The 23,533-nt window shown below is 39.3% G+C and overlaps 2 protein-coding genes across 2 annotated transcripts in view; one reads left to right on the top strand and one right to left on the bottom strand.

The window, feature by feature from the left end:
- Positions 1 to 23,533, bottom strand: part of TMCC1 (transmembrane and coiled-coil domain family 1) — a 181,324-nt gene that overhangs the window by 156,157 nt on the left and 1,634 nt on the right. The window lies entirely within an intron of this gene.
- TRH (thyrotropin releasing hormone) lies at positions 221 to 15,540 on the top strand. The gene is made up of 3 exons (XM_075183709.1): positions 221 to 336; positions 10,538 to 10,738; positions 11,951 to 15,540. The coding sequence occupies exons 2-3, from the start codon at positions 10,543 to 10,545 to the stop codon at positions 12,490 to 12,492; spliced, it is 738 nt and encodes a 245-aa protein (XP_075039810.1). The 5' UTR covers positions 221 to 336; positions 10,538 to 10,542; the 3' UTR covers positions 12,493 to 15,540.

Raw genomic sequence — 23,533 nt, 5'->3', positions numbered from 1 at the left:
AACATCTATTTTACAAGACAGTGACATAGATATGGGATGGGTGTGTTGGTTATTTCATTTCACTGGTCACAGATATGTTCACATCTGGAGCAGTAAAGGTTAAACTGGATTCGAAAGCTGCTTTTCTGACATCAAACATATATGTTAGAATCCAGAAGACGTACCCGAATTACATCACAGGCATTTCCATAATTGGGCCAGGGGAGGTATAAATAGGGGAGGCTGGAGACGGGAGCAGTACAGAGAGCTGACAGACCAGCCCATACAGTGAGATCAGCCCACTGGTGAGACTGAGACACCACAGAGGAGTGCAGACAATCAGCTGACAGTACACAGGTAACTTCTGCTCTTATGTCTGATACAACTTCTCCTGGATCTAGAAATATTTCCACTCCTAGTCCCAATATAAGGCTGAGAATTGTGAAGTGAGAGAGAGAAAAAACTGGGGAAGAGGCTTCCAATACCCAGCGAAGGATCTGTGCTAGTGAGGACACAAAGTTACACAGAAAGAAAGTCAATGGTAATCTGTAGCAATGTGTATATTAGGGTGTTGTCTGTACATAGCATAAATAGTATATAGTGTTACCTGTATATAGTGTAAGTAGTATATAGTGTTACCTATATATAGTGTAAGTAGTATATAGTGTTACCTGTATATAGTATATGTAGTATATAGTGTTACCTGTATATAGTATAAGTAGTATATAGTGTGAGTAGAACTTGGGGTTACCTGTATATAGTGTTACCTGTATATAGTGTTACCTGTATATAGTGCTACCTGTATATAGTGGTACCTGTATATAGTGTAAGTAGTATACAGTGTTACTTGTATATAGTGTTACCTGTATATAGTGCTACCTGTATATAGTATAAGTAGTATATAGTGTGAGTGGTACATGGGGTTACCTGTATATAGTGTTACCTGTATATAGTGTAAGTAGTATATAGTGTTACCTGTATATAGTGCTACCTGTATATAGTATAAGTAGTATATAGTGTAAGTAGTACATGGGGTTACCTGTATATAGTGTTACCAGTATATAGTCTAAGCATTATATAGTGTTACCTGGTTTTAGTGTAAGTGGTACATAGTGTCATCGTACATTGCAAAAATATTTATGGATCCTATGAGATAGATACTATATAAATAGATAGATAGATAGATATGAGATAGATAGATAGATAGATAGATATTATATAAATAGATATATATGAGATAGATAGATAGATAGATAGATAGATAGATAGATAGATAGATATTATAGAGATAGATAGATAGATAGATAGATAGATAGATAGATAGATAGATAGATAGATAGATAGATAGATACATAGATAGATAGATAGATAGATAGATAGATAGATAGATAGATAGATAGATAGATAAAATGGATATGGTGTAGATAAATAAATATATAATTGTGAGATAGATAGATAGATAGATAGATAGATAGATACATAGATAGATAGATAGATAAATAGATAGATAAAATAGATATGGTGTAGATAAATAAATAGATAATTGTGAGATAGATAGATAGATAAAATAGATATGGTAGAGATAAATAAATAGATAATTGTGAGATAGATAGATATTAGATAGATAGATACAGTAGAAAGATAGATAGATAGATAGATAAAATAGATATGGTAGAGATAAATAAATAGATAATTGTGAGATAGATAGATAAAATAGATATGGTAGAGATAAATAGATAATTGTGGGATAGATAGATATTAGATAGATACAGTAGAAAGATAGATAGATAGATATAGATATGAGATAAAGATTATTGAGCTTCTTGGATTTGCATTCACCCGTCAATCAGGATACATAAACATTTATTTTTCCTATGCTGTTAGCGCTGAAAAATCTGAATAAAATCCCCATGTGTGTGTTGTTAGATTACACTGCAGAAGTTGTACGCTGGGAACTGCTCATTTGTGACTATATGAATTAGATTCAGGGACTTTTTCACTGTAAGTCATGTTTATAGAGCAGCAGACACACATCATTATAAGGGGTTGTGTATATACATTATAGTCATAGCACTTTTATTACTTTGTCTGTCCCTGAGTTACAATCAGCCGATTAGAAGTTACTGTTTCATTGTATCCAGCAACATAATCGCAGAACCCTGAAGCTATCACAATGAAGCCAGAAGCAATCCTTGTACAATATAGGTTGTGTAGTAATGTCTGACTGCAACTGTTGCAGAACAATTAGGGACTTTGAGGCACAGAAAGGTTCTAACACATATATAAATATAATTCTCTGTGTTTGCGAGAAGAGACGCACTAACTAATCTGAAATACATAATCAATATCTTAATATAGTTTTGCTCATGCACAGTGTTGTGTGGAACTACCAGTCACAGCATGCCCTGACCGTGATCTGAGATTAGTGCTTCCACTGGAGAGTCACTAGCTGCAAAATATAACTTGATTAAATTAGATGTCAGGAAAGCTTCAGGGCATAGGAAAAGAAAGATCTGATGGATAGAATAAAAAGTGATAAATCGGGGGGGGGGGGGGGGGGGGGGGACGGACATCTCACAGATGTTGCTTGTTCTGACTGTGGGCAGATATCAGTCTGGTCACTCTGTAGTTGCTTGTTCATTATACCTATAACATATTGTTGCCCATTACTGGTCAAATACAATATACATATAGACAAGCACGGTAGGAAGGAGACTCTGTGATACACGTTCTTGTCAAGTTGAAATGTATCAGATACTTAGACATCTGTCCCTAGTATTCTGGCTGCTGTATATTCCAGAGATGCTCAACGCCTGACGCCTTGGTAATGGTCCAGTCTCCAGACACAGGTGGTAGAAATTGTTTCATTTGCCAGGATTCTGATCCTTTTGTGTTGATCAGGGGGTCAAGATTCCAACCAGCTGCTACTTATAAACAGTATCCGAACCTCTGATTAAAAATTTCTGACAATGACGAAGAGATTTGACCATTACCAAGATGCCAAGGGGTGACTATCTGCCAGACAGACTATGTCCCAAACATCGGAGCCTCTTCTAGTTGTGGGGAGAGGTGGTGTTGAGTATAAGAATACTGCTGGGTTCTTCGTAAATGGGAAGGGGTTTCCCACCTCCGGATGGCTTTAGCTTATTGTCTTACATTCGTCTTCGTCTGCAACTTTTCCTAAAAATTATTTTTTTATCCCTGGGCAATGAAAAACAACTCTCACTAAATTTAGCAGGACTAAGTAATGGATTTAGACAAATTTGCAGAAGAACATGTATAAATTAATAAATTAAAATGAGTTGGATGGTCCCCAACAGTAAGACGTCAACTCTTACTAATCTGTAATAACAGGGAGAACTGCTGAGCATATTGTTACATGAACATAAACGTTATATTTTGTACTCTATACAATTATATATAGACTATGTGTGTGTATATATATATATATACTGAACATAGTGAATGTATGAATATAAGGGGCGTCTTAACACTGCTAGAAAGAAAGTGTACAATCTGTCATTTTTCAATAATAACATTGACAGTATTATTAGGTCATCAATAATATCTCGAACCCTAACCTAATAATAATGTCTACATTTGAATTGTCGAGCTAATAATACTATCCACGTTCGAATTGTCGACTTGATAATACTGTCTGCATTTGAATTGTCAACCTAATGAATGTCTAGCCATCAACTTATTCCACAATATATTAAAAAAAAAATCTAGATTTTAATAATAGTCATCATTAATGAATTAGTCTGAATGGCCTTGGCATAATAACTGCACACAGCACACCTACATATTATAGGAAGTGACAAATTGATGTATGATGTGGGTAGATTGCTTAGATTGTGGTTCAATAGTTGAAGCTAGTAGCTGGTTAGTAGAATAACTGCAACAAAGCACAAGACATATGTCCATCCATATTTACACACACATCTCCTGACAAAAACGCGTTCTCCAAGACTGCAGTGTATATTTATTGTGATTGGCTGGGGAACAAGAGCAGAAAAGAGGGTGGAAGTGAGCGTATCTGAAGCGTCAAAGCTCTAAATGCAATTGTCTGCATGTATCCTTCATCATCATCATTTATTTATATAGCGGCAGCAGATTCCGTAGCGCTTTACAATTGGCAACAAACAGTAATAAAACAATACTGGGTAATACATACAGACAGAGAGGTAAGAGGGCCCTGCTCGCAAGCTTACAATCTATGGGACAATGGTTTGATACATAAGGGTAAGTGCTACATCATGTTGAATATTAGTCCAGCTAGAATGCTTTTAAGTATTTAGTGGGCTGTGTGCTCAGTCACACAACTATGTTGGTCAGAGGGTTGTTGTCTTGTGTTAGCTGTGTAGAGGGTGGTAATAGGGTAACCTAGGGAGATTAAGATGGTTGTAGAGGAATATTATAAGCTTGTCTGAAGACTTGGGTTATCCTTTAAGTAGGATCCCTGTGCAGAAAACAACGATGTCCATGGACAATTTGAACATCAAGGATTACCTCATTCACACATTTTACTTAAACATCCTCCTTAGTTTATAAACTCGCGTCTTTCAGAGTGCACAAATATACTTTTTATATTTACCTGTAAAACCGGTAGACTTTCCCTAGACAGTTTGTGGTTTTCTGTTCTCTTCTGCTCTACTCACATCTACTGGTCTGCAGGAGAATCCAGCCGACCTGTATCAAGTGAGTTTGAGAATAAACTAGTCTGGACTTTCACATTTGTCCTTCACTGTTCACTGTAGCAAATCCATCAGGCAGCTGGTAGGTCACTGGTAGCTTTCATACTTTTATAAACTGTTTGATACAAGTTAACAGGTTGAGCAATTAACCCTTAAATGTAAAAATGTAGATGGGTTCTCCTATAGAGCATTACAAACAAAGGTATTAAGAAAAGAGATTGCAGAACAAGAGAGGTGCTATTTCGTGTATTAAGTGAGTCTTTGTCAGCGTGCATAGTAATACCCATATTTTGGTAACAAACTGCCTGTAATTAGTCTAAACACATGTCTTTTTTTAAAGGAGTCCTCCAACTTTGGGTGAGATGTCACTTGTTCTAGGGACCTCTGCTGGAGAACTGCATGAGCACAGTCCGTGGGCTAGATTTACTAAACTGCGGGTTTGAAAAAGTGGAGATGTTGCCTATAGGAACCAATCAGATTCTAGCTGTCATTTATTTAGTACATTCTGCAAAATGACAGCTATAATCTGATTGGTTGCTATTGGCAACATCTCCATTTTCAAACCCACAGTTTAGTAAATATACCCCCAAGAGCTGCTTAAATCTGATTGAATGAGTGCCAGAGCTTTCTAGGTAAGAGCTGCCCCCCCCCATTTCGATGCATGAATAAACAATTTACAATGAATTTGATTTTGGGGCTTTTATACAATTCTCCTCCAGAGTTGCCTTAGTACAAGTAAGTACAGCGATTAGTTATATTGTGCAAATAACACTGATCCCCACTAACATACTTATTAGTTGAAAGGCAGTAGGTTATGTAAACTTTTCCAATGGTGGCTAACCAATTATATGCCTGCTTACATTCCACGATAAAAATGAAAACGATTTGTCCCAATCCCCCCTGGCACAACATTGATCCATTCAAACCACGCCACATTTATTAAGGTCACCGAAAATCGTAAACCTTTGAAATTGCGGACCGTGGGCATGATATAAGGAAATGCTTAATTTGTGGATCTCCTGACAGGGGCACTGGTGGAATAATTAGTGGATAGCATTCTGATATATCTACCTGAGCTCCTGTGAGGAGACCCATAGACACACTCTGCCGGTGAGGTCTGAAGACAGGTTTGAGAAATACTGACTTATAAGACGTCAGCCACACCTAAATGGGGCCAATATAGAAAACCCAGAACAAGTTCTTTGCTCTTGGCAAAAACGGGGAGTGTGAATTCTTTAATAGAAAAAAGTGGGACTGCCATGGGAACAAGCCCTACATGTGAGAACATCCTAAAATTCTAACTTCAGCATTCCATTTACTGTTTGCTAGGCATTATGGGAATTGTAGTTCAGGAATGCTGACAAATGCAGACTCCTGTTCTTTGTTGTTGAGGACCTCACTTTTTGTAGTGTTACACCTCTCCTGGATCAGATAGGCTGTGGTCTGTCTCCTGGGATCTTAACTGTGCCCTTAATGTCATTACTGCTACCAGTTGTATGCAGAATTTTGGCGGACACAAGACAAATGGCTGGAGGACTCGAGTTACAGGCAAAGATTGTTCCAGAGAAGGTGTAGAGTGGATACCGGTGGAATCTTTCCAATCAGATGGAACTTTCACTACACTGCTCCCCAGATGATGGTTTGAAATGTTTGATTGTACCTGGAGTTCTCCGTCCTTCCATCTAGAGTCCTCCAGCTTTCTGTATGGTGCAGGTATTGGAGTCAAGATTAAAGTAATGTTAGTATCCCAGGAGATGTAACCACCAACTAACATGACATTTAGGGAATTAGAATAAAAAGTACTTACAATCACAAACACAGAAGATAAAGTTGGCCCTGCCCAAATGAGCTTACAATCTAAACGTTGTTGACCAACATAGAGACCCCCGAAATGAGTGCATTCTTTTTGGTAATAACTGGGATTGTCATTCTTCTAGTAGAAGAAAATAGGACAGTCTTCACATATGAAAGCCCTACAAGAGAGAACATCCTAAAGTTCTCCGATACATAAGTTAGGATGCTCCAAAAGAGAAGGCTATGAGTTGTATAATGACAGGATGGACTTACGCAACCCTCATTTGTCATATTGGTTTAAGAAGATTGTCCAATTAGGAGGACGTTCCAGTTTCTAAGTAGAATCAATCCATTATGATGCATTCTGGGGATATATGTGATAAATAATGATGCGGCTTATCTATCTCTATTGATCTGAAGGATGGTAAACAAAAAAATCTATAGCCGTTCTTCCCTAGCTAAATTCTCTCCATCGCCTCCTGCACACTATTTCCTGTGCCATAGATTGAAAACGTGTTGATTGGGTTACCTCTGTTAACCTGTGACTGGAAGAGAAGCTTTGAAGATCTTCTCTTTCCAAATGTAGTCTAACTGAATGCAAACAAGGACTAGAAGCTTCTGTTATAATTTTCACGGGCAGCAGTCAGCCACCACTTGTTCCATACCGAGTTTTGTTATATGCATAACTTACATATATGATATACACACAAGGACTAGAATCTTCTGTTATCATTTTCACGGGCAGCAGTCAGCCTCTACTTGTTCCATACCGAGTTTTGTTATAGGCATAACTTACGTATATGATATACACATATGAATCCTACCCTAGAATAGCCTAGAATCCAATATAGTGTACAGTAAACATGAATATAAGGATTCTACAGCAACACTGGATAGACACAAGTGCAACTGCAGTTGTCTTTTTTTTCTTACAAGTAAAACTTTATTAGCATCTTGTGGAGGATGATTCTTTGCTTGCGGATATACCCAGGCACCTGTCATCCCCATTAATCACACCACTGTGCATCTTGCCTCTACTCCCTTGGCTTCACTGTTTCCTATGGTGATTTTCTCTTTTGGGCAGCGAAAGTTGATTTTTTTTCATCCCCCGCACAGTATTCTCTCTAAGCTGGGGGGTCTGAGAATGTATTTAAACTAAACTCATTAGGAAAAATCAGTTATGCACGATTGCACTGAATGGCAGATTGTCAAATCACGAGCCAAGGTAGGGATCTTGAAAGAGGTCTATTAAGGCTTTAATTTCCAAATCGCTCAGCTTAGAGGGATCAGTAAAATGATTAAAAACGGAATTTTTGGATGTGCAAGCTATTGCTCTCTGTAGTCATCAGTTCTCTCAGTTGTTATTTCACAGAGAATGAAGCTCACCTTCTGTAGCCTAAAGACAGGAAGCCTCTTGTTCATAGGGAAAAACATTTTTCCCTCGTGATCATAGTTTTATTGCAAAAATGAATGTTCTTTTATATAAGACAACTTGTATTTTAGAACCAGTACTGGTTGAAAGTACCACCCCAAATTTATATTTTCATACATAAAATAAATTACAGACAGCTGAGGCTCCTCTCACCTTTTTAGGACAGTGTCCTAAGATATCATTAAAAAGTGAAGACCGACCTGGCCTCTGTGTATAAATCAACCAATCCGCACAGAACATTTCGGCAAAGCAAGTCTTCCTAGTTGTCAGTCACTGCCTGCCGGTTCAGTTAGAGGCCCCTCCCTCCTAACATGGCGACCAGAAAGTGACAGAGACCATGGTGGATATATTTTCCCATAAACACCCCGGTTATGTCATGTATATTAATAAGCTCAGTAATACACAATCTTCGATATCTAGGATAGTGGATTTGTTTGTTCTTTAAGCTACGTCACTGACAATTTGATATTGAGGTACAATTAACGTGAATATATTAATCAGAGATTAGTTTTAATCAATTATGTGCAAGTCAGACTGATGAAAGGAAATATCTGATTGGCTGGGTTTGGGTTTAACGCACATTTCTAAGTCTTCCTGTCTGACTCTATTCTCATGATATTAATTGTCAAATTAGATTTCATTCCTTTACCATATTAATCCCCATAAACATTTATGATGCTGCTGTATACACAGTTGTTTATGGTATTGTAAACGTTGACATCAAATCCAGCACAGTAGAATGATTAGCATACTATATGGGCTGATTAGCATACTATGTGGGCTGATTAGCATACTAGTTGGTCAAATTAGCATGTTAGCCGCTTTACTTGTTGAACCCTCTCTGGACTAAATGGAGGATGTTGAGGGATTTCTTCTGCATTATAACAATAGCCCACTTTTATATATTAATGATCCAAAGGGTAGTTTTTGCAAATTAACCACCCAACATATATTGGTTAGATACAGTCTATACCAGAGTGTATCTAGCATCATCTGTTATTTCTTCAGGTCTTATGTGCCTGAATACTTGCCCTACGTCACTCTAACGTCATCTCCCATGGCAGGTTTTGAATTTGCTTTTCGTGCTTTAGAATACAACCCCGCTGAAGTACTTCAATGTGACAGAACTGATTTTGTAGGTAGTTGGGGAGCAAAAGTGATGAACAGAGAAATATCTTGGTGAACGGGAAAGGACATAGGAATGTACCGTACAATCCAAAATATGTTTGTGATCACGTGGTATATTCAGCCTAAAAGGATTGTGCATGTTGTTGCTACATTGTGATGTAAAATAATTATTTCTCATTTCCGGCGGGAGAAACCGCAGGGATTTTGTTTTCTCAATATATTGAGAATTCTGAGTCAAGAAAAGCAAAAATGTTTCTTCAAAATTCTATTTACTTTCACATATCCACGACCACCCAAATTAATTAAGACTTTTCTTCTCCTTTCCTAAATACCGTTGAAAGTGTTCCAGCCTGTATCCTAAATGAAATAGGATAGCATCAAGTCAATGTATTTGCAAAAAATGTTGGTCCAGAGGAAAAAGGGAACCAATCTAATTATAAAGGTCATTTTTCTAATGAGGTTTCGGTAATGAACCTTTCTCTTTTGCACCAGTTTGCATTAACGTTCCCGTATTTTTAGCTGTGGTTTTGTATCTCACATTCTACTAAGATACAGATCTACCAATGCCAGAAAAAAAATACATTTACTTAAGCTAGTGTTAAGAAATAAATAGAAAATCAGGCTCTAGTTTGGCTGTCGTCTAATTGTCTTATGGCTTTAGCGCATATGGACTGCTTATCCCTAATTGGGACGTCTGTGGACAATAGATACAAAAACTTTTTTATTGGTCATATGTATCAAATGATACGGTAGATGTGCGGGACACGTATTGATACGTCAGATACTCTGGGTTTTATATTTATAGAACACTGAATTTATTATTCATATTTTAAACGAATATGTGTTTCAATTCGTATCTACTCTCAGTGCTCTCTTATTTTTGCGATCTAGCGTTACGAGTCTTATTACTGAGATTAAGGATTAAGGATAATGTGCGGCCCTTTGCAGATTGCCCATCGCTAATTTAATATGTTGAGAGATATATAACAATCTGATTAAATGATACATTCAGCTTGGGTTTCACCCTACACCCTGCCAGATAGGTTGCATACCCCCAAAAGGAAATTTATATGCCTGACTCTTATTGCAAAACTTACATAAGGAAAGTAATATATACAGTCTGTACGTGTATTGAATCAAAGAAAGCATCCAGATACTAGACCTTATAATTACATATCCCCTTTCGCCCCCAAGAATAAAGCTTAACAACATTTGCGTGACACCTGATTTTACAGGCATTGTATTCTGGGAATTTTGGGAGATGGTTTTACAGCTAAAATTACAGAGCATGTTGCATTCTGGAGACAGGTTTAAGAGTTGTATATAATTGTGTTGATATGTAATAATTAGATGCAAATCCTGCTATTTACTTTAAAAAGTGAGATTACAGCAACACCCGTGGATTTACAAGCTATAATCATTTGCAGAGCGATGTGTTAATCTGCAAGATTTAAAGATTTTGTAGATGAGGATAGTGGGATTAATCGTTTTTCGTTTTGCCTTGCAGTTGCGATGTTGTCCACTAGGTGGCTGCTACTAATAGGAGCAGCTTTGTCGTATATGGTGGTGGCACAGGAGCAGCCTCTGCCGGAAGAGGAGGTGACCCTGCCCGATGACAGCCTGGACCTGAGCAACGTTCTGAAGAGAGCGCAGGGGGCGCTAATTCGCAGTATCCTCCATAGGATTGAAGAGGAACAGCCAGACAGAGGTGGGCTGAAGCAATAACTTTACATTTGTTTAATTTTACCCATAACGCACTAGGTTTTACTCTTTCCAGAGAGTAACCATCGCGGCAGCCATTTTGTTGGCTGAGCCAATGTTCATGAGAATTCAGCCAGTTAATAGGAAGTGACATTGGTTCATCACACAAAATGGCTGCTCGGCCTCTGTGATGTTAATGGTTCCTGGTGAATGGATATTCTACATTCTCATGAATGTTAGTTCATCCCTCAAAAATGGCTGCCTCCATCATGTATAGGCGACAGCTCTGAGAGTGTTGAGCACCTCAATTCCTAGTTTTCAGTCATATAGGGGGAGGGGGTAACTTAAACACCCCCAATAAAAAGTTGGACATTAGTCCGGCCCACAAAATGACTATGGGTTTATTGTACCTTTATACAAATAAAGATACTTTTTTTAATAAAAAAATGGGTACACTTTCAATTGATTTTTTTAAGTTTCTTTTGTCTGTTTTAGGGGAGATTTATCAAACCTAAAAAGAAAAGTGGAGGTGTTGCCCATAGCAACCAATCAGATTCTACTTATCATGTTCTAGAATGTACTAAATAAATGATACCTAGAATCTGATTGGTTGCTATGTTCAACACCTTCACTTTTCCTTTTTAGAAGGTATGATAGATCTACCCCTTAGTTTAGAGTGAACCCTTTTTATTTAAAAGTCCACCATTTACAAGTCAATTGTTCCAGTAATGCACTTTTTAAGTTTTTTTGTATCTCTCTTCTCATTCCCCATGGCTGATAGCCCTACTCTATAGACAATCATATTATTTGTAAATTACAGGAAGCAGAATTCCACAGGAATTCTCCTAATAGCGCTATGCTTTACATATGTGTACTATACATTGTGCATTTATCAAAATGTGATTTGATATTTAGCAAATCTTTTGCATTTGAACTCGTCTCTACAAAACCCGGTGCTTGTCCCTGCGCAAATATTAACCGGTTGCATGCTATATGTGTGAAAGTTAAACTGGACTGAATATCCGCATTCTTAGGTACCATAACGTTCAATACCACGTCCCTATTTGCATGCCGTGATCAACTAATAGCATGCACTTGTTCCTAAATAGAGGATGGAAAAAGAGCATTGCTTATTAGCAATGTTAGTGACTTTATAACAAGGTTGTGTTTACCAGAAGTGTTGGATCTTGCTATTCACACTGACCTTTGACCTTTGTAGACACAGACTCCCCCATGCTAGAATGGATCTCCAAGAGGCAGCACCCGGGTAAAAGACTCCTTGAGGAGGTGGAGAAAAGACAACACCCGGGCAAAAGAGAGGAGGGCGATTTGTATCTGGAGCTGCCCAAGAGGCAGCACCCGGGAAGACGATCTCCGCTGGGGGAGCAGTTTCTAGATAACTCCAACTCACCTTTAGGTCTCCTGACTGATGTCTCTAAAAGGCAGCATCCAGGCAGGAGGAACTCGGCCTATACCAAGCGTCAGCATCCGGGCAAGAGAGAGTGGGATGAGGATGAAGAGGCTGAGATTGGAGACCTGCAAGACGTAGAGAAACGCCAGCACCCTGGTAAGAGGTATCTAGAACCAGAGAACTTTGATTACGTACCCCCGTGTGAGGGGCAAGACCCTTTCAACTGCAGCAAGGGAAGTCTTCTGCTGGAGCTTCTAGACAATGTGAATAAGGGGAGGCTAGAAGAGAAGCGACAGCACCCCGGGCGGAGGTCATCTTGGGAAGCGGAGGTCCCTGCAGCCAAGAAGTAATCGCTCCTAGTTTCCCGACACCGGTCAAAGTAACACCTCAACCCACCCTCCACTTCTGGAGACCAACACGCTCTACCTGCAACCATAATCCAACTGTGTTACCCCATGACCCTCTAATAATTATTACCGGCACTGTGTCTACAGGGTACCAGCATATCTTTACACCTCAGCACCGTTTTCTGGTGTAATGCAGTGACATTCCTCCAGTCTCAATCATCAACTAACCCCCCCCCCCCCAATCAGGGGTACTATATCGGTACTACTATTATTTAAATTGGGGTCCCTTCCACATTGGCTCTACCTTATGTGTCGATATCAGAGCAGATAAAGAAAAGATATCTGAACCATATACATATTAAATGTTAAATTCACATCTATCAGATCATCAATCTACAGATTAATATTTCATTTTTATTTTATTGCAAACATTTCTCACTACTCTCGCTTTGAAATCCCGCCGGGCTCCTTAAATTCAAAGTATTGATGGTCTATTACACTCTTGACCACTTGTTAATATTTAAGAATATTCTTCTGGCATAATCTCGAAATCTCTCTCATGACTTATATAACATGGGTCAGAGATATTTACGGGTCATGGGAAGATTAGCGAATACACATCATATTGCAAGACAAGTTTTTTACCCCCCAATAAAATATATACTCTTTTTAACCCTGGCTGTTTCCCCATGCCTCAAATTTTGGAAACACCTTGGTGTATGTGCACTAGTACAAAAGTCTGACCACAATGCACAGTACAATTAAAATTAGGTGTTAATGGTAATAATCTATATTTTAATCAGAAACTTCTAAATCACTGCTAGGAAGTGTACAAAATTCACTCGAAAAAAAGAACTGATCTTAGCAAGACACTTTATGGAAATTTGAACACTTCAATTTGCGCTATAATTATTTATTATTATTTATTAACTGTTATATAATTAGCGCCTCCATATTACACAGTGCTTTACAGAGAACATTTAATCATTTACACGAGTTCCTGGCACAGAAGAGCTTACAATCTATATCCCCTACCACACAGATAGGCACTAGGGATAATTTCATCAGAAGCCAATTGGCCTAACAGTGTGTGGAAGGAGACTGGAACATGGGAAGGAAACCGCAACACGGGGATATCATACAAACTGCACACACTCCACTATTTTTGAATATAATAGTCAAGAGATAGTCTATAGTCAAGATAATGAAGTCGGGTGGGGAACGGAAATAGAGATTTTTAATTCCCTTTTACATATGATCTGTTCATTCCCTTTGGAATTTTTAACCTCTACAGAATTTCATTTGCACAGAGTATAAAGAATTTCAGGTTCATTTTGAGATCAGCTATCCAGCGTCGTCAATCTCTGTACTACAGCATGAACTACCGGAGACACACTATCCACATCTCAAGAACTTGTAGTAAATAAACGTTTGTTGTCCCATAGGCTCTTTTTTCATTTTCTTTTTTCTTTCCATTTAGTATTAGGAAGAGGCATTGACACAAGCGTTCAAGCCCCCAACAAGGCCATTTAAGGGGGGAAACGCATGATTTGGGGAATTGCATTCTAAACAACAGTCGGTTTCAAATTTGTGTAATTAATAGCAGGTTTGGGCAACATGTAGTTATTCAACTGTCCCATAATTCCCTGCCAGCCAAGAAGGATGCTGGGACTTGTAGTTTAACAGCAGCTGCCCTCCCCCCCTCCAAGTGCTTATTAGGCTCTGCCCTAAGTTCTGCAGTCGCTGGCGGGTTTAAACACCTCCATTGTCGCCAAGAACTATATAGAATGTTTAAACATACAACTATTATGCCGTTAGTTCAATATTTTGACATTTTAGCCTGTTTATAGCAATGAGAATGATGACAAGCGGTGTCAACACAGAGCAAATGTGACATCAGAACATATTTGATGACATCATAGCGCCTACACATTAATTTAAGGAAATGTTTTAAGCCATCCTTACACTAATTATAAGCAACAGACACAAGGACGTTTTAATATCATCATCATCATTATTTATTTATATAGCGCCACTGATTCCGCAGCGCTGTACAGAGAACTCACTCACATCAGTTACTATATTACTGGAATGGGTGTAGATTTGCATTTGTATCACAAGCGCAAGATAAACAATCTAAGCAACATTTTGTTTGCAATTACTGCACAAAAACATGACCCAGATTAAGTATCACGATGTACAAACGTGCCCAGGCTTCTTTAGGGGATTGCCTCATTGTACGTGTTCTCCAGCCAGAAGAAGTTGGCACAATATAAATAATTATGGTTATGCCTAAATCACCAATAGGCAACTCTTATTTATTGGTTTATACACGGCCTTCTAGGCAGTGAAAATAAACAGCTCTGTTTAGATTGTTTAAAGGCTTTGGTGAAAAACACAGACGGCCGGAAAGATAAACTAATGCATGTAGTACAAGTTGTAGGAAGTTGCGTACAAATCAACAAAGTTTTATGAAGGTGGAAAAGTAATTTAACTTTTTTTTTTGTCTCCAAAACTACTTTTGTATTTCCTCCATATTAATGTTATGATTGCTGGAACAATTATGTAGCGAGGTGATCATGTGACAACGCACCTTTTTCTCTTTCATTTTTGGCTATCTACAGCCAACACAGACTAATTCCAGATAAATAAAAACAAGTTTCAAGTAAAATTCAGAGCATTAAATCATCTTATCCACATCACACTGTCCAGATAGTTGTGCAGAAAGTACTATATTGCTACACAATTCACAGTAACACTCCCCCCTCCCACACCCTGGATGCAATTTTATGGTTGTGCAAATTCCCTTCTTTAATGTGCAAAGAGAAACCTCCCAAAACAGTGAATTATAGTCACCTTTCTCCTGGGTATAAAAATTAAATGAATGTGAAAAATTATTTTTATAGGCAAAGATGTTTTTTTTTCTTGTGCTGTCAGTAAAAATCTGTGTATTCTGTATATAACTATTTTAATATTGATATTGAAACATGTACATATAAAAGCATGGTCCTTTTACTGCCTGTATATGATACAATAAAGGTTGCATCTGAAGATCTGAGTCTCCACACGGTATATTTTGCAAGAGAATTAAAAGCGCCTCCATTTGATCAGCTGACGTATCCCATAAACTCAACCTAGCTGCAATCTGATTGGACAGATGATTTCTTCTATAATCCCCGTTTACAGATGACTATGGAGAAGGTCCTAGTGGATGGGTGTACCTGGGTAAATTGTGTTTCATTTAACCAGTTTTAGGCTTAGTGGTCATTTAAACTTGTGTTTCATTTCTATTTAATTCAGGAAATAACTGAATCCAATTGTAATTCATGCAAACTGCACAGATTACAGAAAACATAAATGAAATGAAGGTTATTAGAGAATGATAATGGAGTAAAATCATAACGTAAGTGGCAGAATTTATTACATGGTTAGAATATGAGGAAGGAGATGAGTGAGAGGTCTTATAGGACTCGGGATAGATTAGAGCTAGACCCAGGTTCATGGTTTGGGCTTAGATTGGGGCTCAGGCTTGGTTGGTCTAGGGTTAAAACCACGATCTAGGTCCAGATTTAGGATTTGGGTAATGTTAGGGTAATGCAAGGCTTGGTATTTTGGTGCAGACTAAATTTGGCGCGAGGTGACATGATGTGTCTCCGGAACGGTCTGCGGAGACACTTCATGTCAGAGTTTTTACTAAAATCTCTGCTCATTATCCCTTCGTGTTCCTTGGACATTGAAGAGAAAGTGAGCAGCAGTTTCTGTACCGTATTAGCCGGCAAGTTTGCTCAGCCGGAGGCACCTCACGGCTAATTGAATCTTCCCCATAGAGTATAAAGTTGAGACTAGTATTTCATTGTTGTTGACTTGAACTTATTAACTTAATTACTATTCCCTTGAAAGACAATATTCTCCTCTTTAAAACAATGGGTCATTGGTCTTCCTAGGGCACCAGACTCTACTGGTAGGAAGTGTCATGGTGGGCCCCCTGTTCTGGCGGGCCCCGGGCAATTGTCCCATTAAAAAAAACGACCCTGGGAAGACACACTGATGTAAAAAGTAAAATTAAAATATTTAAAAAAATAATCAGTTACCTTGAGACAAAATAACTTAATGTTCTAAAGATCAAGGTGGACATGTGACTAGGTTTTTATAGTCTCCATTTAGGGAACCTTTGGGGATATTCACACCTGTGACTTTAAAGCAGACCCGTCACCTGCATACAATGGAGGCAGCCATTTTGTTTGCTGTACAAGGAGGCAGCCAATTAATTTGCTAGGAACCGTTGACATCACTGAGGCCCTGCCTGATTAATATTCAGGTACTGATTAATATTCAGGTACTAGCTCCTAGCGAAAGGACAGGCTACATTCTCATAATTAATAGATGAGTCCACAAGATGGCTGCCTCCACACTGTGTTAGGTGACAGGTCTCCTTTAAACACCTTTCGACCCCTTCTTAAACAGAGGCAGGAAAATACTCGTTTTACCAGACTGGTGAGCTCCTATGACGACGATCAATCAGTCATGTAGAGGAGATGTGGGGCACCCGGGACCATTACTCATAAATATCTTCCTCACCCTGCCTCTAATTAGATGCCCAATCAATTAAAGGAAAAGACTTCGGCAATTAGCAGCTCGAGAGGAAATCTTCAAACGCTGCCGGTTAAATCTCGGTTTCTAGACTTAAGCGAGCAGGTACTTCTAATCTACTGACTGATCAAAGCCGGAGGGTCTGTCCCCCCCTCCCCGAGCTCTGTACCCCCTAGTGCTTTAATTAACTTTCTATCTCCAATCCTAATGAGGGGAGAAAGTCAGAGAACACGTGAATGAGGGTTGTTAGAGCACAGAAACGATGTGACTGGCATGAAATGAACCAGTTGCGATACAAGATTTTCCAGGTCAGTGTAGTCTGTGGCTGTATTCTAAAGCACAGAACTTAGGACAGTTTGACGTCTCAGGTTTCTGGTTAGGAAAATGAATAGAATTCGGATGACTTTCACATCTCTCTAATGACTATATTTAAATAAGCATCTCCATTTCAGGAGCTGAAGAAGGGGCAGGTGGCAACCAATTAGGTTAGTAGTACTGTGCGCGCTGAGTACTCAAGAGGTAGAAACTCAGCTACGCAGACTGTGTCACCATATTTCAGGCTCATCAATGTAGGTTAGGGTCTTTCTGCTTGGCAGCTGTCATTTGTATGCACTGAAGAAAAAGCCCACAACCCACATCTGCCACATGGCTCGCTCTGGGAGCTTAACATGACATGCAAACATGAAAGGAATAAGTATAATAAAACAAATCTCATCGTAGAAATGCAAAGTGTGTGTCCAGAAAATAAACTATTTGTATTATGCACATGTAGCTTTATTTCTCAGCCTATTTAGAATTGGTTATTCGGCGTGAAGCAGTCATATTACATCATCTCTTGAAATCAGACATACTATTATGCATTAACAGCAAAAGAAGACTTACACACACATCCTAGAAAGATATAAAAAGTTTGCAGGGCATTAAACATTTCTCAGAGGTATAATTATCAATACATTGTATACATGCAATAAAACCTCAATGTTGTTTTGTCTTGATGCTCCACCTACTGTCAGGGACTGGAATTGCAATGGACATTTGGAGGTATAAAATATCATGAAGTGTAGCTTTTACCTACGCAAAGTGGACCTCAAATGCAACTCGCACTGGATGCACACTGCAGAGCACCTTGGTTTTGCAATGGTGTGCCTAGATCAATGATAGACAACCTGATACAATTCATGGTGCAGCCCTCTAACCTTCAAGTGGACCGCTCGTTACCCTTAATCTTAGTGATAAGTTAAAATAATATATTTAATCAAAGAAGGAAATACCCATCTGTAATAACATATCAGCAGGTCTTTTATATAAGTGTTCATATCTGACAATAAAGCAGAAAGGAGCTGGAGGCCACAGGTGAAGTCTAGGAGGGCCACCTACAGTCGCACTGTCTACAGTCATGGCCAAAAGTTTTCCGAATGACACAAGTATTATTTTTCACAAAGTCTGCTGTCTGTTTTTATGATGGCAATTTGCATATACTCCAGAATGTCATGAAGAGTGATCAGATGAACTGCAATTAATTTCAAAATCCATCTTTGCCATGACAATGAACTTTATCCCAAAAACAACATTTCCACTGCATTTCAGCCCTGCCACAAAAGTACCAGCTGACATCAGGTCAGTGATTCTCTCGTTAACACAGGTGAGATTGTTGACGAGGACAAGGCTGGAGATCACTCTGTCGTGCTGATTGAGTGAAGGAGGGTGGTGCTTGAAATCATTGTTCTTCCTCTGTTAAACAAGGAAACATGTGCAGTCATCATTGCTTTGCACAAAAAGACCTTCGCAGGCAAGGATATTGCTGCTAGTAAGATTGCACCTAAATCAACCATTTATTGGATCATCAAGAACTTCAAGGAGAGAGGTTTAATAGTTGTGAAGAAGGCTTGAGGGTGCCCAAGAACGTCCAGCAAGCACCAGGACCATCTCCTAAAGTTGATTCAGCTGCGCGATCGGGGCACCACATGTGCAGAGCTTGCTTAGGAATAGCAGCAGGCAGGTGTGAGTGCAGCTGCACACACAGTGAGGCGAAGACTTTTGGAGGATGACCTGGGGTCTAGAAGGCCAGCAAAGAAGCCACTTCTCTCCAGGAAAAACATCAGGGACAGACTGATATTCTCAAAAGGTGCAATGATTGGACTGCTGAGGACTGGGGTAAAGTCATTTTCTCTGATGAATCCCCTTTCATATTGTTTGGGGCATCTAGAAAAGCGCTTGTCCGGAGAAGGAAAGGTGAGCGCTACCATCAGTCCTGTGTCATGCCAATAGTAAAGCATCCTGAGACCATTCATGTGTGGGGTTGCTTCTCAGCCAAGGGAGTGGACTCACTCACACTTTTGCCTAAGAACACGGCCATGAATAAAGATTGGTACCAAAACATCCGCCAAGAGCAACTTCTTCCAACCATCCAAGAACAGCTTGGTGATGAACAATGCCTTTTCCAGCATGATGGAGCACCTTGCCATAAGCCAAAAGTGATAACTAAGTGGCTCGAGGATCATAACATCGAAATTTTGGGTCCATGGCCAGGAAACTTCCCAGACCTTCATCCCATTGAGAACTTGTGGTCAATCCTCAAGAGGCGGGTGGACAAACATAAACCCACAAATTCTGACAAACTCCAAGCATTGATTAGGCAAGAATGGGCGGCCATCAGTCGGCATGTGGCCCAGAAGTTGATTGACAGCATGTCATGGCGAATTGCGGAGGTCTTCAAAAAGAAGGATCAGCTCTGCAAATATTGACTCTTTGCATAAACGTAATGTAATTGTCAATAAAAGCCTTTGACACTTATGAAATGCTTCAGTATAACATAGCAACATCTGACAAAAAGGTCTAAAAACACTGAAGCAGCAAACTTTGTGAAAACCAATACTTGTGTTATTCTCAAAACTTTTGGCCATGACTGTAGTCAGTGTCAATCTCACATCAAACTCCAGCTTTCTATCGCTTTAGAACCATCATTAACCTTCCATTTGTCTCCCAAAATACAGCACGGGTTCGCCTCTTAAATGAACCGTCACAGTGAGAGGACGTGGAGTCTTCTTTTATTAATTATGGTAATTTTGCCTGTTTAAAGCTGAATGGCGCAAAATTTGTCCTGTTAAAAGCAATGGACGAAACCCGCTGGCTTAGACCTGCTGCAAAAGTGGAAATGGCTGTGCGCCCGTCTGCACCGCAAGAAATGCCCCTAAAACTGGGCCTAGCTGTCATTTTGCAGAATGCACTAAATAAATGAAAGCTAGAATCTGATTGGTTGCTATAGGCAACATCTCCACTTTTCCAAGACAGCTTTGAACATTGTGCCCAGCTCTAATTAATATATAACAGTTAGTATAAGTTTAAAGGAAAGCAGGAGTGTTTACCAATAAAACTTGGTTCATTTTTTAATTGACAGAAAAACAACATCTGGATTTTGTTATAACTGAACATTCCTGGAGAGGAGCAGCCCATCCACGGTGTCAGAGGAATACTAAAATATTTGCTGCAAGAGAATACATTAACACCCTGCGAGTTTAGCTGCCAGTCCCAGTGACACTTAAAGTTGTGCTACCATTTAGGAGAATATTTTACTAGCCTATATATATATATATCAATATAGTTGGAGCAGTAGCTGAAATATATTTTTAACACACTCTCCCTAAAGCCAGATCCAAATCAGGGGCAAAACAACCGGGGAAATTGCCTTTGATGTTACACAGATTTTTTTACAACACACTAGACGTCCGTAGCGCAGTGTAATATCAGCTTTGATACCCCAAATGTTGCGTGCGCACCTATATTTTCCACTAAAGCGGACAGATGTACAGAGCAAGATTACAACATTTACAAGAGCAGAAGATTGCACGGTCTGGGAGGAGGGGTTGGGCAGAATGCAGATTATGACGTAGACTCAGCTCTGATCCTAGTTATGTGGATCAATGCAAAATAAAATGTCATTTTTGGGAGTGTTCTTGCTGTACAAAGGGGAACATACCCATTTTCTTAAATCTAAAGCTAGTACAAACCTATACAATTATCGTGCAGATCACATTATTCATTTGTGGGCAGTACGGTGGCTCAGTGGTTAGCACTTTTTCCTGACAGCACTGGGGTCATGAGTTCGATTACCGACCATGGCCTTATCTGTGTGGAGTTTGTATGTTCTCCCCGTGTTTGCGTGGGTTTCCTCTTTCCTCCAGGTGCTCTGGTTTCCTCCCACACTCCAAAAACATACTGGTAGGTTAATTGGCTGCTAAAAAATTGTCCCTAGTCTCTCTCTCGGTCTGTGTCTGTCTGTGTGTGTGTCTGTGTGTGTGTGTGTTAGGGAATATAGACTGTAAGCTCCAATGGGGCAGGGACTGATGTGAGTGAGTTCTCTGTGCGGAATTAGTAGCGCTATATAAATAGATGATGATGATGATTCACGACCATTTGGTCAGATATTGCAAGTGTGTGTATGCTCCCACCATCATGTTTTATCATACCAAACACATCGCATCTGTTGATTTGATTTTTTAAACTTCCTAAAAATCACGATCAACGTTGTCGGGTAAATGTGGCAGTGTGTACGCACTCACCACCAGCAGTGTAGGCAGATATCTGTACAGTGTACAGTCAGGATCTTTTCAGCAGATGGTTATGACAGATGAAGATCACAGATCTGAAGGTAAATCATGTAGGTGTGTATAGGTGTGTACACATGAATCAGCTGCTCATCGGGACTGAAATTGTTAAAGAAATCGCATCTAATGTAAGATTGCAATAGTGTGTACTCAGCATTAATATCCTAATTTTCTACTACTTAGAAACCTTTGTTCTGTGGGCAACATGGGGGAGGGGGGCGGCTGAAAGGTTGCAAGTATCCCATGAGCTGGTGCGTTCGCGTTATAAACTGTATTACAACTCTGAAGAGAGAGAAGACATTTGGAGATTCCATGAACTGTCAAATTCTGAATGGAGAACTCTTGAGTGGGATCTAAGTTGACTAGAGGTGATACTTGGAGCACACTGGGTTGTCTTATCCTGAATTTCTACATAACATTACCACAATCTGTGATACAGGACATCTCATCGTATACATATGAGAAAACAGTTGTGTATTGTAGCGCAAAGTTTCTATTTATTTTCTAGAATTTCCTGAAAGCAGTATCTATGTATCCTGCTTATGAAAAACTATATAGAGTGTGCTAATTAAAAGGTTCAGTAATGTAAACGCAATAGTGCTGCCAGTCAATTAGACAAACTAAAAAAATAATCTTTTTAGAGTAAAGCTCAATGTATATTCTCAGGAATAGAAGGCTGGGCCACTCAACCCCAAATTAATTGTTTTACAATCTACTAAGCTTCACATGATACCACCCAGGGCTCATGTTGATATATCTGACTTTGAAGTATTTATCATACAGTATCAGTACCCGGTACAAAGCACGTGAGTATCAGATACAGATAATCAGGTCCCATTTTTCTTAACTAAACGGGCCGTAAATAACGTGGAAATGAATATAGAAATAATTTGCATAATCCCTGGTGCTACTGACGGTAACATTGTATCATTGTGCAATTAGTTTTAGAAGCAAGTGATATAGATCATTAGTTTGTTATGACCTTGGCAGAAAGAAACACATACAAGAGGGCATAGGATTGTGTCTTGTCTACAGCCAACAGATGGTTTTGAGGCGCACCAGCAGGCGGATCAGGGCCAGATAAGAAGCACCGTATAACCTGCACCACGGGGAGAAATTAACCTACACACACTATATACAAGACACTAACTGTGTTGAAAAGGAGAAAGACCAGCTCTAGATAAAGCGTCTCCCACGCATTCTTTCCTATTCTACATACACAGACTTGGTTATTAGCCTCATCAACACATTTCAATGTACGCCCTACTGGAAATTGTAAGGTTATTATAAGTCATCGAGGAGGTCCATGAAAACGACAGTTTTGACTGACCTCGCTGTGTGCACTGGGCACTGTCATGTCGAAACAGGAGAAGGTCCTCCCCAAGGTGTTGGAAGAACACAATTCTCTAGAATGAATCCCCTTCACTGGAACTAAGCGGCCCAGGCCAAACCGTGAAAAACAAGCCCAGACCATTATTCCTCCTCCACAGTGGGCAGTAGGCATTGGGGATGAAAGCATACTGCTGGCATCTGCCAAACCCAAGTTAATCCATCATACTGACAGATGGTGACGTCACTCCAGACAACGTGTTTCCACTGTTCCAAAGTGTATTTCATGGAAAAAAACTCTTATATTTAATGTTTTCTTTAATGACTATATTATTAACAGGTGACAATAATTTAATACTTTTTTTTCCCCTGTGGATGCTACTGAGACTTTATATTCTACATATGTATTCTACATATCCAGCAATTTGGCCCCGCCCCACGCAACAAAATGCCGTTTTTGTTCCTGGGGGCGGGGCCAAAATGACGCTATTCACCGAAACTCGCGTCATTTTGAGGAGCAA

The sequence above is a fragment of the Mixophyes fleayi genome, chromosome 8 (genome assembly GCF_038048845.1).
Source record: "Mixophyes fleayi isolate aMixFle1 chromosome 8, aMixFle1.hap1, whole genome shotgun sequence".
Taxonomy (NCBI): domain Eukaryota; kingdom Metazoa; phylum Chordata; class Amphibia; order Anura; family Limnodynastidae; genus Mixophyes; species Mixophyes fleayi.
Note: the sequence above shows the minus strand (reverse complement) of the source record. Positions and strands in the feature narration are given on the sequence as shown.

Coding starts and splice junctions, on each gene's coding strand:
- TRH (XM_075183709.1), top strand. CDS start 10,543: ATGTTGTCCACTAGGTGGCTGCTACTAATAGGAGCAGCTTTGTCGTAT. Junction 10,739..11,950: donor AGAGGAACAGCCAGACAGAG/GTGGGCTGAAGC, acceptor TGACCTTTGTAG/ACACAGACTCCCCCATGCTA.